The sequence below is a fragment of the Corvus kubaryi genome, unplaced genomic scaffold (genome assembly GCF_017639235.1).
Source record: "Corvus kubaryi isolate FWS band 111438036 unplaced genomic scaffold, C.kubaryi_AGA036_p1.0 37384, whole genome shotgun sequence".
Classification (NCBI taxonomy): Eukaryota; Metazoa; Chordata; class Aves; order Passeriformes; family Corvidae; genus Corvus; species Corvus kubaryi.
The window spans coordinates 2743704-2760867 of NW_024581126.1; the positions used below are offsets into that span (position 1 = coordinate 2743704).

The 17164-nt window shown below is 43.0% G+C and overlaps 1 protein-coding gene across 4 annotated transcripts; it reads right to left on the bottom strand.

Annotated features, from left to right (window-relative positions):
- Window positions 1-90: 90 nt before the first annotated feature.
- On the bottom strand, window positions 91-17147 carry DEPDC7 (DEP domain containing 7). Of its 4 annotated transcripts, XM_042035460.1 has the most exons (10): window positions 16233-17147; window positions 14855-15008; window positions 6071-6458; window positions 4394-4524; window positions 3324-3513; window positions 2331-2545; window positions 1082-1224; window positions 769-894; window positions 591-669; window positions 91-414 (listed from the first exon to the last, which is right to left on the bottom strand). In XM_042035460.1, exons 2-10 carry the CDS (start codon window positions 14904-14906, stop codon window positions 200-202), a joined length of 1539 nt encoding a protein of 512 aa, XP_041891394.1. In that variant the 5' UTR covers window positions 14907-15008; window positions 16233-17147; the 3' UTR covers window positions 91-199. The 4 variants fall into 4 exon arrangements, with proteins under 4 accessions (XP_041891394.1, XP_041891393.1, XP_041891392.1 ...); XM_042035459.1 differs by having other exon boundaries at window positions 14855-17147; XM_042035458.1 differs by lacking the exons at window positions 14855-15008; window positions 16233-17147 and adding an exon at window positions 8649-8771.
- Window positions 17148-17164: the final 17 nt, after the last annotated feature.

Below are 17164 nucleotides of genomic sequence, written 5' to 3' on the forward strand. Positions count from 1 at the left end.
CCTATAATGATTAAGAAGGAGAAAAGCTAAACTAGAAATACAGACTAAACTCAGGTACTGTTGGCTTTGGTAATAATTGCCTAAGTTCCATCCATTTCCACAAAATAATTTTATTAGGCAGATACATGAATATAAAAGATTTACAAATATATTAGTGTTTTCAATGCTGGGCTATACAAAGTAATCAATATTTAAAGTCTCACACACACATATTAGTAACTCTGTCTCCAAAATACTGCATAAAAATACTTGGATTACTACTATGAAACTGACCTAGCAGCCTCTTTCTCTCTTTGTCAGAGAGCTTTGAATCTTCATCAATAGCTTTCAGCAGAGATAATAGCTCGTCTTTTGTGGTCTTCTCTGTGTTGGAGCGATACTCTCTTTCATCAAGTTTTTGACAAAAGGTATAACCTGAAAGGAAACGTGAGACATTCAGAGGATTATCACCACACTCCACCCACCCTCGAGATTCTACAGACCCACCCTCCTTTAGATCACATCAGTCATTGTTGCAGCAAGGCCTTTTGCATCACCCATTTCCCATCTGGGGACAGGACAAGATGAAAAAGCTCAGTGTGAGGTGTTACCTGTTATCTTACTGGGATCCTGGCCTTTCTGCAGAGCCACCAGTTTATTGCTGACCATTTTGTGCAGTGCCCCTGGGACCTTGAAGAGAAAGAGAGGACAATGTAACAGCAGCTTAGAGAAGGCAGTTCTCCATGAGCATACCAGATAACCAAAACCTGGCCATTTTCTAGCTCTTACCTTTAACACATCTCTTTGGTTGTCCACAAGGAACAAGATCAGGAGGTCAGTTTTCCCTCTGGATAAGTTTTTATTGTTGATAATAGCTTTAGAGAACGTTCTTTTCACAACCATCCTGTTGTCACTCTAAGAACAAAGTGAAATAATGACCAAAAGAGGAGAGTTAATCTCCCCCATTAGGAAGGGCATCACCGTTCTGAGTCATTGTTTTTCCTGTAGTCAGAAATTTAAGCTACAAAGGTGTTTTCTGACCAGTACCTGGGACCTCTGGATTTCAGTAAGAGTAAAGCAACTCTTAAGAATGCACACTTACCTCCTTCTGTAGTTTGAACTCAGAATGATGTGCTGCAACAGCCATGAAGTACAGCAGTCTCCTGAACTCCTCCCTGACTTGGCTGTCTAGGAGTTTCAAATAGAGTTGAACAGCTTCTAAAGATTGCTCCATCTTCCCATTCACTGGGGAGAGAGAAAGGTATCTGCTGCCATATTCATTTAAAAAAATGTTACCATAAAACACCTAAATTAGCCATTGAAGGGATGCCCATCTCTCTAAACAGAACTGGCCAAACACAGCAATTCATGCTCACAAAACCTTCTCCCAGGTTGATGGGAGTTGCTTGCAAACTCTCTGACAACATCCCACACACAGGCGTTCAGCCTGGCATTTAAGCTCCCTTGTAATTAAGTTCAATTACAGGTCGGCCATCTTAAATGGGATGTGAAATACTGAAAAAGGAAAATGGTTCTATCAAAAAAAATGAATGACCTCTACTTGTGTTAATAAAGATCTCTCAAAAACTGAGCAATATGTCCTAGATACATGGGTTAATTTGATGAGTTAATTGCAAATCACTTTGTGGAACTTTGCTAAGTTTTAATTTGCTTTACTATGCAGAATAGCCATTTTAGATGTGTGAATTGTTTAAATGAAGTAGGTTGTACTAATATCCTTTACCACGTAGAGAGGAAGAATGGGATATAAATGCAAAGTATTCCAATGAACGTGGAACAAGAAGAATAATCAAGGCAGAGAACTATGAAAAATAAGGAGATCAGAGATGAGACCTTAATTGAGAACTAAAACACCAAAAGCTTTCTGAAATGCTGTCTAAACAAAATTTAAGAAACATTTATGGGTAAAAAAGGAGAAGTTGTGAATGGGGTACAAAGCATCCACACAGCTTTCAGGTTAGCTCTTACAGCCTAAATATTTACTATTAGGCTACATTTATATTCCATGTCCCATGGACATCTAACTTCCATGGATACCAGCTAGTACCAAATTATAGCACTCTGGTTTCACAGCCATTCTACATAGACCTCAACAACTATTACAGAACTGCATACAGTCAGAACCAAAATTCCAAAGAACAATCTTCATGACTAGAAATTAAAAAAAAAAAAACCAAACAACCAAACAAAAAAACCCCCAACCAAACAAAAACAAAACAACAAAAAAATCCTCACAGAAGTCAGCCCTTAATCTTGGCTCCTGAAGTAAATACTCATTTTCTCAGTACATATCTCACAAAAGCATTGGAACACAGCTCTATTTTACTTACCTAGGAGTTCTGCAATTCCTAAATGAATTTCAGATGCATGGCTTAACAGGGGCTCCTTCTTTTGGCTGTAGTATCTACCAATGTTGTCGAACAGCAGCAGCTTCCAGGTATCTGCTTTGTCTGGCTGATCAGGCAGGTTCCTGCTAATATCTACCACCATATGATCAGGAAGATATTCCAAGCAATCAATTGCTGCCGAGAGCCACTCATCTGTCCTGGAAGACAGAGGGGTTTAGGTTTGCAGCTTTAATTGTGGATGCCCTTCAGAGCTGGCTGCAATGCTTTCCACAGAAAGCAGGTAGACTGGTTCCTCCATCACAGTGAAAACTGCATGTCTAGGCTCTTAAACCCACCAGAAATTTACACACACAAGACACTTCACCTGACACACTGAGGTAGATCACAGTCATAAGCCTCTCTGTTATGTATTTAATCAAGATGAAAAATTAGTAACCCACAAGTAAACAGTCACAAGCAGTAAAACCCAAAGTCAGTCATGTCCTCTACTGTTAGATAAGGACACAATTATTGCTAGATAAACAGAAACATGAACCTTGATCTGATTCAGACTGGTACAAGTTTTTCAGAGAATGTTTTCAACTCTATGCAAGTTTCAAGTTCAGCATTCTTAGCTCATTGAATACAGTAGGAGGAACTAAACTGGTTCCTCAGAAGCGATGTCTCTAGGAAAAACTTTCATGATGATTATAAAACCTCTATTCCTCCCTCAATGTAGCAAGGAATTTCTCCTCTGAATACCATCAACTACTGTCATTGCATTCAAAAACCATCCCAGTGTTCAGCAGAAATTCTCACTAAGCAATTGTTATTTTCCAGTTATTCCAGTCAAGTCCAACAGGGAAAAAAGTGCCTACTCACATCCTTTCTGCAGGACTGAGACTATACCATTTCTCCCCAAAGACAAACTGTGCTCTACATTCCCCTGAAAGCAGAAAAGTTTTAGAACTGCAAAGGAGAGCAATGAATACTTACTGTGAGTCACTGAAAGCCTTGAGAATCTCTCTGTCCAGGTAGTTACTCTTGATGACATATCCAGGTGCCTTCCTGGGCTGTGGAGGCTGAGGTCTGATCTCCTGGTGCTCAAGCAGAGACTCCAGGAGAGGGAGGTCTACCAGCTGCAGCAGGCGAGCAATTGTTTGTTCTTGCCACACTTCATTAATAACTGGGGAGGGTGGGTACACAAAGCACATGGAGACTCAGCATGTGCAAAAACTGATCACAAGAAAGATAACTCCCCTTCCTCCCATCAGGCCTAACCTAACAGAGTAATTTTACCAAAATAGAGACTTGCAGTAGCAAAGCATGTGGCGCTTATCAGCTTGAAGTGCCTTTTATCGCCAGAAAAGGCAAGAATTACCCATTTGTTTAGTTAACTACAAGTGTGGGAGAACTGCTTTTCAGATAAGTCTGAAGTGCCTTACACTCTTTGTGCTCTAATTTGCAAACAGTCTTTGCTCTAGATAAGGGATGGAAAAAAAGTGCAACAGTGACACTCTCCTTATCACATCTTCCTTGAATATTTCTGCATGCTGGAACCACACTTCCTAGGATGCATTAGCACTTTTAACCAAAGGAAAAAACACATTAGATCATAGTTTGGTCTGAAAGACAAGACATAAATTGTCAAGAATAGTTTCACACAATACTGAAGGAGTGCTGGATGTGCAGACACACAATTCACTTCTAGCTAACAGCCAACTATTTGCCCTGACTAAAACAAGCACACAAGCAGTGCAGGTAACTGAATATTACGAATATTTCTAACTCAAATCAAGCTCTATACATTGGGTATTCTTCTCCACAAAATTCAACACTGATATATTTCAATCAAGAGATAATGCCTCTTTTCTGATGAAATAAAAAGGCAGAAGGCAAGCCTGCAACAAATGTAATTTGCCTTTTCATGACCGGGTGTTCAAACAAAATTACTGTGAGTGCCAGTTTGCCTCCCTCTCCAACCTGAGGGGCGTTAAGCCTTCCCAGTCCTACAGATGTACCTTCCTTCTGCCACAAACAAATGACTGTGACGTTATTTGGCTTACCTCGACGGGACAAGCTATCTGAGATGTTCACTTGAGGGCTGTTTGCAGGCTTTAGACTCAGGTTTTCCCAAAGATCTTCCAAGCTTTCTGGTTTGAATGGAGTAGAGTGGAACAACACGCTCTTCTCATATCTGAGACCAAAAACAGTTTTTATATATACCTATAACCAAATATATGGATAACCAAACATATAATGCAACATACAGATTTAGCTAACTGTCCCAAGATTAACATTTTTCTCCTATACAGATATTTACATAATCTTCCCCTTCCTCTCCCCTGCCTGACACTTCCTCTGTCCATAGCACCCAGGAGAATGTATGATACCTTCAAAAATGATTTGCATGTAACAGAACCACTCAAGCCACAAAATTACTGTTCCTCCAAGTATGGCTGTGTCATTTCAATTCCCACAGCTCCTTTGTTTCAGGGCACTGCAAAACCTCTTTGATGTCCAGTATCTTTGACTTGGATGTGACAAGCTGCATGTATCAATAGATCTATTACTTTCACTAAATGAAGAAATGTAGCCTGATGGATCTGTGCCCTGCCCAGAAGAAAAACACCTTCATTCTACACTAATAAAACAGGAATAATCCTGTTTAATGACTGTTTGTTCAATATATTATAAGTCTTACTTTAACAGCTCTTGTGATGAAAGTATTTTTAAATATCACACATAATTAAAGTGGTTTTCATTTGTCATGTTAAATAAAGAGTTGGGACAGCTTGCTTTAGGACAGAACAAGCTACTGGGAGACAGGGGAGAAGCAGGACAAAGGAAATATTTTTAATCTCTGTTCCTCTACTTTTTTCATCAGGGTTGCTGCACTCAAGTTCACATTTGCTACTCACATGAACATGTCAATCGAATAGGGCATTTCCATTTTGGGTCAATACTAATTACAGTTTTCAAAAGTGCACATTCCTAAAACTACTGCGTTAAACACATCCATGTAGTTTCTTGTAAGAATATGTCAGAGTAGGTGAAGAGATGAACACTCAACAAAAACAGTTGAAGAGAAGTTATTCGGCAAAGTGGCATCTACATGTTCTGCTTTGCGAGGGTTTAGTTAGTAGCAGGATTTTCTTTGCCTGCTCCTAAAGAGACAGGGAAACAAAACTTCACCATTGCACTTCCCTCTGGTTCTAGGATGGTGTGCAATAGCATAACAGCAGAACAGCCTGCTACCCTGCCTGGGAACAAGTCATACATGCATAAAGAAACAGCTAAAAAAAGAGCTAAATTTGAAGTGTGGTGAAGCAAAGATGATGAAAGGAGAAAAAAATTTTTCCTTAGAAGTTGCATGGATTACTGGTTTATGCCAGAGCTAGATGTGCAGTGACTAAAGACTGCCCTGTTGCATTAGTCTGTTTGATGCACCTGAATTCCAGTCGGCTATATTGATTTAGATCAGTATGTAAATGCACTTAATTTCTACCCTCTCACCTCCCTCCCCCAAGGCTATGTGATAACAGACAGAGAAAACAAGTAACCATGTAGGCCGAGTGATTTACTCTCTTCAAATTGCTCTTTCCTACCTGTCTTCCACCCACAAACATCTATGCAGTGTCTATTTTTACCCTGTAAATGTACAAGTTTTCTTTTCTCTCCCCCAGAATACGCAATATTTTCCTCTTGTAAAAAATTTCCTCTCTTCACCTCCATGTACTAACCTCTGTGGGGTACACTGCTGGTAATCTTTCTCAAGCTCTGGTTGGTTCGAGGTATTTGTGAATCTGTAGAGGCTGCTGCTGCTGTCTTCAAACACAGAGCGTTTGTCTTTCCCAAAGACCCTCGTTGAGACAGCCTCAAACACTTTGCAATCCATCAGCGCTTGGCACACGCGCACCACCTTAGCCCGGGAAATATCCACGTCCCCAAAATACTTGTTCTGAAGAAGATGGGCAAAGACAACATCCACGGCATCCGAACCAATGAAACAGTCATGGTAACACTTCAGGTTCTGGCGGCGCTTTTTCACTTCCACTTGAGTTTGAAGAGCGCTGATAATGCTGCTCCAGACGAACGTCGCTCCAAACGGCTTCTGCGCCAAGCTAAAGCCTGAGAACAGAGACAAAGGCTGAATTCATGCTGCAGTCACAGAGAACAGCCCCTTTCTGCCTTCCAGCTTTCATGAACCTCGTAAGGATTTAAAAATCTTTGAGACTTCCACTTTGGCTTGGGTTGCTCAGACATTAACACTTTGTTACTCCCTTAGCAAGTCTGTCTGCTCTGTACCACCGTCTGCCTCTCTCTCTTTGGTGGTTCCTCTTGCTACACCAGCCTAAAGCTTTGCAACCAGGAGTTCCTGTTTTTTCAGCCTCTCACTTTGACAGTGTCCTTTTGTGTGTCCCTCGGTCACCTAATGGTTACCCTTGCAGAACCAGTGCTAAGCACACAGGTCTCACAACCGCAAACCAGCTGTATGTACTCGTAACTCCCCCGTTCCTCCACTAACACTAACAGCAACACAGCTGGGCAGGGAAGAGGGAAGCAGGGATAAAGAGACACATCAGAATCTTGTTTCCTACAGGACTGTGCTTACACGCAAGCTACCTGACATCAGTGCTTAGCACACCACTAGAAAGTCCACGGATTCTCTTGAGATGCCACTCACTCAGTATTTATCCCACCAGACAGCCCTGTGCCACCTCGGCTCCAGTGGAGACCTCAGCTCTGTGCACCCAAAGCCACTTCCGTGAGCCAATCTGTCTTCCCTCCCCCAGTGAAACCACTGAACTATTACTCATTTACCAGTCTGATTAGAATAAAATGCCAGCAGCCAACAGTTTGACCTGAGGCTACACTCAGCCTCCACAAGGACTTAAAAATACACAAAGTTCGCAGGTGGCACCTAAGTGGGGAGAGCTGCAGCCACCAGAGAGGCTAGAATTAGAATATGTTTTTCAGTAGGTCAGATGAATAATTTACTAAGAGTGAAAGCAGAGGAAGAAGACAGAAATCAAAAGCTGAAGGACAAAATATGGAAGCAGGAGTTGGCAGCAATCCTCCAGAAAGCCATCTGGGATTGTGACAGACCTCAAACCAAATGAATTAACAGTGCGATGCAGTGTTTGAAAAAAAACAACAACATGCAACTCCTTCTGGAACATAGAACCATGAGCATTTTCCACAGAGATGAGGAGGTGTTTTCTTCTGTTCTGTTTAGTCTCAAGTGGCTTTAGTTAGAGAATTCCAATTTGAGGCAGCAGTTTCCAGCTGATCCCCAGCTACCAGAAAGCCCAGAAATTGGCAAATTAGCAAGGGGAAAAGGAAAGGTAGAGGGGCAGTAAAGACTGGGAAGAGGGAGAGAAAGCAAGGAACACAATGCCATTTGAACACACCTACACTTAAGAAGGACAGCAACAGTTATCTTTCTGAAAAGATTCATATCAGGGAAAAAAACAAAGCAGCTTTTTAATACACAGCATTGAACCAGCCAAGATAGAAATCTCCCAGAACCTCCAAAGCTTTAAAAGTACGAGACAGACAAGGTACACAATTGCTGATACTTTAACCTGATAACACCTTCAAGAAGGCAGAACAAACACAACGAACACAGAATTCGCTTCCAGCCGTACATTCCAACAGCCAACTTTGCTCTTTGGGAGAAAACAACCCCCGAACGCGACACCACCCGACACACAACAACGCTGTCCGCTAGAATAAATTCCAACACGTACAACCTGCAATGCTTTAACTACTACTCACGGCTTTATTACTTCTTCCTTACACACTCAGAGCCTTCAGATCTTTTCTGAGGGAAGCGCTATTAAGCGTGGCATTAAGGCTACAAGTTCCCACAAAGTTAGGGTGCTCAAGCTAGGGAAAGAAAAAGGGCAAAACCGGTTCCCAGCGAGCGCCCATTCAGCTCTTACGCTGCGCTACCGAGGCACCTGCTCTTAACCCGCGCTGGGGACAGGGAGGGGCCCGCAGCTCCGCGGGCAGGGCACGGGCAGGGCACGGGCCCCGCGCTCTCCCGGGCGCGGAGCGGGCGCGCAGCCGGGACGGGGCCCCCGGACGGAAGCGGCTCGCGGCGCCGGAGCGCGGCCAACTTTTGAACCTCGGCGGAGCCGGGAAAGGCGCCGAGTGGAGCTGCCACCGCCGGCCACCCCCATCCTGCAGCAGGCAGAGCCGCCCCGTCCGTCCCACCGATCCCGGGCTGCGGGCAGCCGGCTCCTCCCGCTCCCGCTCCCACCAGACCCCGTCCCGCTCCCCGCTGCTCCCAGTACCGGTGCCCTGCGGCCATACCCGGCGGCCTGGCGGCGGGGCTGCAGACCTCGCTGAGACTCAGAGCCGCCGCCTTCTCCCGCACCGTGGCCATGGCAAGCGCCAGCTCCACGCATCTGCCGCGCCCGGCGGGCCCGCGGCACAGGGAGCCCGCGGGGGCGGAGCCGCCGCGCCCACGCCCGTGGGCGGTGCCCGGGCCCGGGGCAGAAAGGGCAGCGACCGCCCAGGCACTGCCTGATCTGCTGCCAGAGCGGTATCGTTTCTGTGAGCAATTACGGGAAACGGGTCAGGGACAGAAGGGATGTCTGGAGATCGTACAGCCTAATCCCCCTGCCGAGGTCACCCGGAGCAGGTGATACAGGCATGCGTTCGGGTGGGTTTGGAATGCCTGTTCCAGTGAGCTACTACTTTTGATGGAAAGTTTTTCCTTATATCGAGGTGGAGCTTCTTGTTTTTTATTTTATGGCTATTGCTTCTCATCCTGTTACTGGGTAGCACCGAAAAGAGCCTGATACCATCCTCTTGTTACCTGCCTTTGAGATGTTTACATGCATTGATGAGATCCCCTCAGTCTTCTCCAGACTAAACAAGCTCTGATCCTGCAGTCTGTCCTCTTAAGAGAGATACTCCAGACCCCTCATCATCTTGTGACCCTCCACTAGACCCTCTCCAGTAGCTCCATGTCTATTTTGTACTGAGGAGCCCCAGAACTGGACACAGTATTCCAGATAAGGCTGGTGGGTCCATAGGAAGTGGCTGCTGTGGGAAAGGGGGAAATGTTGCAGAGAGCTGGTGCTACTCGAGGTCATGGCCCTGGTGTGAGAGCACCACTGGTCCTGGATGGGGCACTGTGCTCTGACACACAGGCAAGAGATTTCACAGAATCCCAGGTGGGTCAGGACCACAGTGAGACACCTGGTCCAGCCTCTCTGCTCAAGCAGGGCCACCCCAGAGCACATGGCACAGGATTGTGTCTGGATGGTTCTGAAATATCTCAGGGAGGTGACTCCACAGCCTCCCTGGGCAATGTGTCCCAGTGCTCAGTCACTGCACAGTGAAGAAGTTCTTCCTCAGGTTTAGGTGGAACTTCCTGTGGATCAGTTTCTGCCCATTCTTGTCCTACTGCTTGGCACCAATGAGAAGTGCCTGGCTCCATCCTCTTGGCTTTAGATATTTATATGCATGGATGAGATCCCCTCTCTGTTCTCTTCTCAAGGCTGAACAGGCCCAACTCCCTCAGCCTTTCCTTGTTAGAGAGATTCTCCAGTCCCCCAATCGCCCTCATTGTCCTCAGGTGCACCCACTCTGGGAGCTTCATGTCTCTCTTAATTTGTCTCTTAATCAATTATCTTTCTTTATTTCCCCTGTATTTCCTGTGTGATTTAAAACCCCAAACTGGTCAGATCTGTTTCTGTGGGTTAACCTGAGCACAGGCCTTGTACGTGGCCATGGCTGAACACCCGAACCCTGTCCTTGGCTGTTACTGTGGGACACACAGCTTGAACACCACATGTGGTTGAAGTTTCCCTGTGATGTCTTTTATGAGCTGTTTATTATAGCAGCTGGCATTTCTCATTGCAAGGAAAAGAAATAATAAATTCATTTTCAGAGTAGTAAGTGGTTTTTCTACCACCTGCAGCAAACTGCTGTGAGATCCAACATAATTCCCTACTAAGTATAAAATATTTTGATATTTTTACTCAGTGGAAGTGTATTAGAACAACATAAAATCATTCATGGTTTTTGGACTGATTTCCATAGGAACAGACAAAGCCAAATTGATCTCCATGATACACAGACTCAGAAGTATGCAATGCACATTAAAGGCCAAATAATACAATGTTACAAGTGATTCAAAAATTCACTCTGAGTCATCAGATTATTGAACTTTAGCCTGTTCTACGTGAAATTCTGAGCTAGCAGGTGTAAATGCAGGATGTCTGCTATCCACTGAAGCTCAGGGCAGCCTTCTTTTATCCCCATTTGTCATGCTTACAGGTAAGGCACTGCAAGTTTGTTCATTGTATGCAAATAAATAGATAATGCACTTCATTTGAAGCTGTGAAAAATTACTACAGGCAACTAGGGACCACAGACCTGTGGCAGACAAACATTTCTTCATGTCTCATTGCCTGAGCAGTACAGTATTTAATAAAGGGAGTTCTAAAAGTGGAAGTTTTTGTGAAGTTTTTCAAATGAGGAAGTCTTAATTCTCTGGGCACAGAGAAAAAGGAATCTATTCAAGCTGTAGCAAAATGCCAGCCTATGAAAATGAAAGTTCATCTTGTTCCCTCAACAATAGGAAGTGCCTGAGAGAGATTTCTTTCTTGGGGAAAGAAGGGAAGATGATTAAAAAAAAAAAGGTAGGCCTGATTCACAGGTGCCAATAAGAACACAGTAAAATAACATAAAATGCATAGGTCAGTGGGGATTTCCATGATGCACTATTTTATTATTGCCTGCTTTTGTAGCAGTTTGATACTAGACTTTTTGATGCATTGCCAAAACATAACTGCAAACCAGTAAATGCCAGAGTTCATTTTCACTTTCAAAAATCATTTTACTTTTGCACAGTTATTGAAATAAAGCAATGCAGTCAATCCTTCTGCAATGGTTCACTAATCTTGAGAGAATTTAAACCCACATTTTCAAATAGGAGGTGCACCAATCAGTTGAGAACTTTCACCTTACGTTGTAGAATGATTTGTCAAAACACTGCTTTGCAGGGAACAGAGCAAGCCACAGCCAATGCACTGTGGGCTGCTCATCGAGAAGTTTGTAAGGTTTTTATTCTTGTATTTTATTACCAGAGAATCAGCGGCCTGCCCTGGATTTCTGCCTTTGCCTTCATGTTTTCTCCCAGTGACCACAGCCCTGGCACCCCAGATTTAGCAGGGGCAGATCGTAGGTGTTGCCTGGTCAGACAGCTGTGGTCAAACAGTATCTGGTATCAAAGGATTTTGAGAAATGCTATCTTTTGGTATTTCTTAAAATGACATAATTATAAAATGCTTTCCTAAAGCACAGATAGATAGACTTTTATGTAGTTATTTATATATATAATTATTGACAATTTAATAATTTGTTTATACTTTTATACAGTCACTTTAAGTAGTGCAACCTCGTGCAGCCAGGATGGTCTTGGCTGGGGGAATTCCTCAGACTGTGGTGGAAAGATCTCAGGACAAAAGTACAACTCGCTGCATCTGGTTTCCCCCTCCATAGCATGTTCCCCTAATTAACCTCCATAAAGCTGAACACAGGATGCACAAGAGAATGCCAATTACAAAGACAAAATTAACATAATTTATTCATAAAATCATTTAAGACCAATGTATTTTTAACAAATTATGCAACCAAGTCCTAGTTTGTACAGTTGTGTCAGATTCTTTGCAACTGTTATAAAGAACTTCTATAGCAAGGAACAGCAAAATAAAAATTTATTTTCATTTATTTCCAGGTCATCTAGAAATACTCCTACCAGCCTACAAAAGGATCAAGAGAGTGGTTATGTTTTAAAGAATTTAAAAACTTCAGTTTTCAAGAATTTCTGAGTCTCATGCAAGACCTGTAGGGTTTAATTAGAAGTATAAAGCAGAAAGAGAGCATTTAAATTCAACAGCCAAGATTTCAGGCACGTCTGCTGCTCAGGAGCTGATTAACTTCCTCATGTCAATTAAGTGTTTGTTCAAGGATAAAGATGATGATAAAGACCCACATTCAGGTCTTGTCTGATCATGGAGGGAGAGAAGGCAAAATGGAAACTTGCAGCTCACAAAGTGAGGAATGATGCACACCTCCATGCAAAATGCTGTCTAGCTTTTCCCATAATGAACCTGGAATCTGGGCAGCCAACCAGGATGTGGAAGTGAGAGCACCTGTAATTTCCAGGTATTCTGGGCACAAATGAAGGAGATATAATTGGATATAAGACTTTACAAAGTAAAAACATGAGTGTGTGACTAAGTATTTCAGGAACACTATCAAAAAGAAAAAAGTTGGAGGCTGTGTTGTCCAAAAGAGGTAGAGGCGTCTTAATAGAAAATATGGGGTGCTGCTGGTTTATCTACAACAGATCAATGCTTGGTTAAGTGACTGGGAAATGTTCTGTGTTCTTGAAAGAAACACAGGAAAAAGTTTTCATTTCATAACTTTAAAAAAAACTGGAAGAACACCAAAGTTGGAACGTAAGCTGTTCTAAAACCCAGAATTGTTCAGTGTTCCAGTTATTATTCGAATTTTTAATGCCAAAATTGATATTGACTTGTCACTGTAAATTGACTGGGAAATAAAGAGGGATTTTTGCAGAACAATACCATCCAATTTCTTATTTTCAAAAGAATTTAGATCCCGCTTTTTTGAATGGTTAACATAGAACTCTGCATTTCAAGTGGCTCTCTTACATCTCAAACACGTCAGAAGGCTCTTCCTTCTATACCAAACTTTATTCTTTAGATTTCAAATGTCTTCCCATAACAATATAGCTTTAAAGATTAAGTGTATATCAACACAGCTTAAATGTATATATACATATTTTTTTGCCATTATCATCAGGATCTGTTGAATCCAATCTTTATGTCTGTTTCTGAAAAAGCATAGCAATTAATAATTACCATAAAAATTCAGAAAAATATTCCAGTTATTTAGAACAGTTACACTTCTGTTTTTTCCCCACTTAAATATCAACAATGCCTGTATTCACTTCAGTGGTGAAGTTGATGAAAGGAGAACATTATAAAAAGTAACCCTTAAAATGTTGCTCCATTCCATTCACAAATGTCGAGACAAATTAAAGTTCAGCATATGGTTCAGTGTCACACAGAGATACTCATGGAAGGGAAAATCAACAGCTTCTGTTACAGAAATTGCTGTAATTTTCATGGCATTATCAAATCTGCTCTACTTCATTACCTGAAGATACAAAGGCCAATGTAAAAGGTTTTTAATAATGAAATGGACCTATAAAAATTGGAAAACTTTCTTCTCTGGTAATCTCAAATTTAAGAAAATGAACAGCTATTCACACAATATCAGATTGCAGTGGGCTGTTTGACAAGCTGGACAGATCTGAAGGCAGATTACAGAGCTGCCACAGTGAATCTCCCTAATTACTGACTGACAGGTTCTGCCATTTGTAGCTCAGAGCATGAGGATTGCGCGGGACTGAGCTCCACCGGCTGGAGAGGACGGACACTCTCCCTTAGGATGCAGAGAGGGTTATTCACAAATTCACTCTGCTCAGTCCCATTTCCCATCTACATTTGAATTAAAAAAGAGGACAGCGTCGGTTCTCTGGGATACAGTGATGCCATCTGGCAATGCTGAAGCCGTAGCAACCACAGCACCGGTCCCACCATGGAGAGGCTGCTCCAGAGCGCCCCTGGCCTGGGCAAGAGCACGATTTACTCGTGAAGGGCAGCTCTGGAATTTTATGGCGAAGTGAAATCTGTAAGGATTCCACCCTGGCATTTTTGAAGGGACTGGAACAATGAACAAGCTCCCAGGACAGAAGCTTCTGGGTGCCGGACTCTCTGAGGCGACAAAGGGCACATTGTTCGGGAGCGCCATCCTTCCATTGCCGGGCTGGAATACCAATGTGTCTGCGGGATGACGGCAGGCAGGGCACGGCGGGCGCAGGGCAGGGAGGCGACAGGCGGAGCCTGTGCTGGTGCACACTGACCCCCGCTGGAATGCGCTCCGGGAGGAGACGCAGCGGCTGCACGGGCAGACACGAGCCCTCGAGGTGGCTCGCGGTAAGGAAGTGGAAATGGAGCAACGTCACCACAAACACAACTTGTGATGTCACAAGCCACCATTTATCAGGCTTAATAAAGATAAAAGGATTTTGTCCTAAGCGGATTTTTCAGCTTTTCCCTCTAGTGGAGGTTTCCTGGGACTTCAAGCGCGACTACACAGTGTAACCACAGAGTGACTCCACCATCCCCAGGCGAGTTCTGGCACAGGGGTCTGGATACCGACTCCTCTCAGAACAGTGAAGGCTCACTGTCCTCTACACGCCAGAAACCTGCTCAGCTAGAATGAGCGAGGGCAATCAGACACTTTGAATAATTCAAGCGGCAGAAGTCCCTCTCTGACCAGCTGGGAGGTGCAGTTCCTGATCGAATGTGAACTCCTCTATGTTGCAACACAAACCCAAACGCTAACCCGTGTTACTACTGAAAGGCGCTTTAGGTAAGTTCAGAAAGAGTTAGGGGAGCAGCTCTCACCAGTTCGTAGTTGTGGGGAGCCTGGATGAGCAGTGATGTCCACCTGAAGCATGGTGAGGTAGTAACTTCTACTGATCCACCAGGGACAAGTTCCACATTCCTCCTCCCACAGTGAGCACTCACTAGTGGCACCAGCTTAATGGCGCAGGAGGAGCTGAGGGGTGAGGGGGGAGAAAAGTGAGAACTATAAATGGATTTGCTGAGCAAAACTGAATTCCTGATTTTCACCATTTGTTTTGATTTTCTTAGAAAACAGCTGCATGCAATTTATGCTCTAGGGCAGAGAATCAGGCTTATTGTTTATGTAGGTCAGAAGCAGGAATCTACAATTCACCTTTTCTATTACTGTACAATGTGCTGGGGCCACCTAACTCAATTATGCCATATTTTGCCAAGCCCATGGTTTAGGATAGGAAAATGGCCCCAGAAGCATCCTGCAGAATTTTATTACCCCACTAAATTCAAAGGGAACTTGTACAGTTCCTGTCAAAAAGGAAGTAACAGTCCCTGCGCAAGCATTTCTTGATACCTGGTTTCTGGGGTTTATTTAAGCCAGTTGGTTCCAGAATTGCAACACTTGGATTCTCATAGAACACATAAGCACTCTCTCCAACTCCTTTGACTGTGGTCAAACTACCTCTCTGGCTGTCTAAACAAAGTTGCTGGATGCTGCACTGAAACAAATAAGTGTTCCCTTACAGTCGTTTGTTAGGAAAGCTGTAGGGACAGGAATTCCTGCGTTCTGACCAACAACAAAAATCTGGATGGTTTCAGAAGCCACCAAAGCTGCTTTACTTAGGGAAGAGCTCTAAATCCTCATTCTCCCAGAGCTTTGAACACGTTGCCCATTTGACCTAACCACATAATAAAACATTGATGCTCCAGCTTTTATTCGATTATCATATCACTTACCTTCTGTTGCCACAGCAAAAATATCTGATACATAAATAATGCACAGACAAATCACACTAGCAACCACCACAGTTAGAAAGGAAAGGATGATGCAGACCAACAAAATTTTACTCAAAAGGTCTTGCTACCACATGTCCTGAAGTCTGAGAAGGCTACATTGTTTAAGATTTCAAGTAACAGATGTAAAAAAGAGATTTCATTCGTTCATAAATTGAATGAAAAACTAAAATGAAGGGCCTTAGCTGCTCCCTCAGTCCTGCTCATGGGTTCTGCTGTTACTGCTACTTCCCTCTATGCTTCGGGCATCAGGTAGCTAAAAAAATACCAACAAAATCAACCAAAATTAAACACACACAGAGAAAAGAAAATATCCAGTGGAACTTTTAAAAGCAGAAACCTACAACATACACAGGACAAATGAGAGAGTACAGCCCTGAAATTTTGTTTGCTGTTTTCCCTGACTCACCATTTATTTTTCTCCTTTATAAATAGCTTGTTCTCCGTATTTAGTGCTGTATTCTTATAAGAGATCAAATCGAAAGAATTTTAAGACAGTTTTCTGTACTTCAATTTCTAGAAATGAAACAAAGATTTGTTAGGTTATCTATGGAAAAGGCAAACAGTTAATTCAGAGCAAGTAATTTTGATTGCCTAAGATACTTACCCACAACCTGCTGATAGCAGGTGCTGCTTTCCTTTTCTAAAAAGCCATGTGCATTCAGCTTCTTGCCTTGCTTTCTTATTTTTTTAAAAACCTTCATAAATTAAAAGTTGTATTTGAAACACAGCATCGAAATCTTCAGGACTGCAACAGGACATTCTCTGCCTACCTGCTCCCCAAAGTATTTTTTGGGGAAAACAACAATCAACTCCATGGCAAAATGACTCATTTTATATTCAACCTTGGTTTGCAAGGAAGCTTATACAGAGGGCCATTAAAAAAAGTATTCCAGCCTCCAGCTTCTCCTTTTTGTTCAAGTAAGTTGCTCAGAGAAGGCCTGCCATGGATCTTATGGACAATATCCACAGCATGGGGGTTCAGCCCTCTGTGTGAGGGAAAGAGAGTTGTAAGAATATCCAGAGTAATTCATCGTAGCTGGAGGGCAAAAATACCAAAACTCTGTGGAGCACCATTTCTGCCTCTAAGGTACATAGAGATGACATTCTAGTCTAGCAAGAAAGAGAACAAATGAAAATACTAAAATTGAGGTAAACCCCACCTGAATCACAGCAGCAGTCTCTCTCTTACCCCAACAGTCTGGCTCCTCACTTACCACAGCAGTTTAAGATCTGGTAGCTATAATGTACAAATTAATTCAGAACATTTAGAACCCAGAACTAAAAAATCCAGATCAACCAGACATACTCAATTCAGGCAACATAATGGAAACCCCCTCC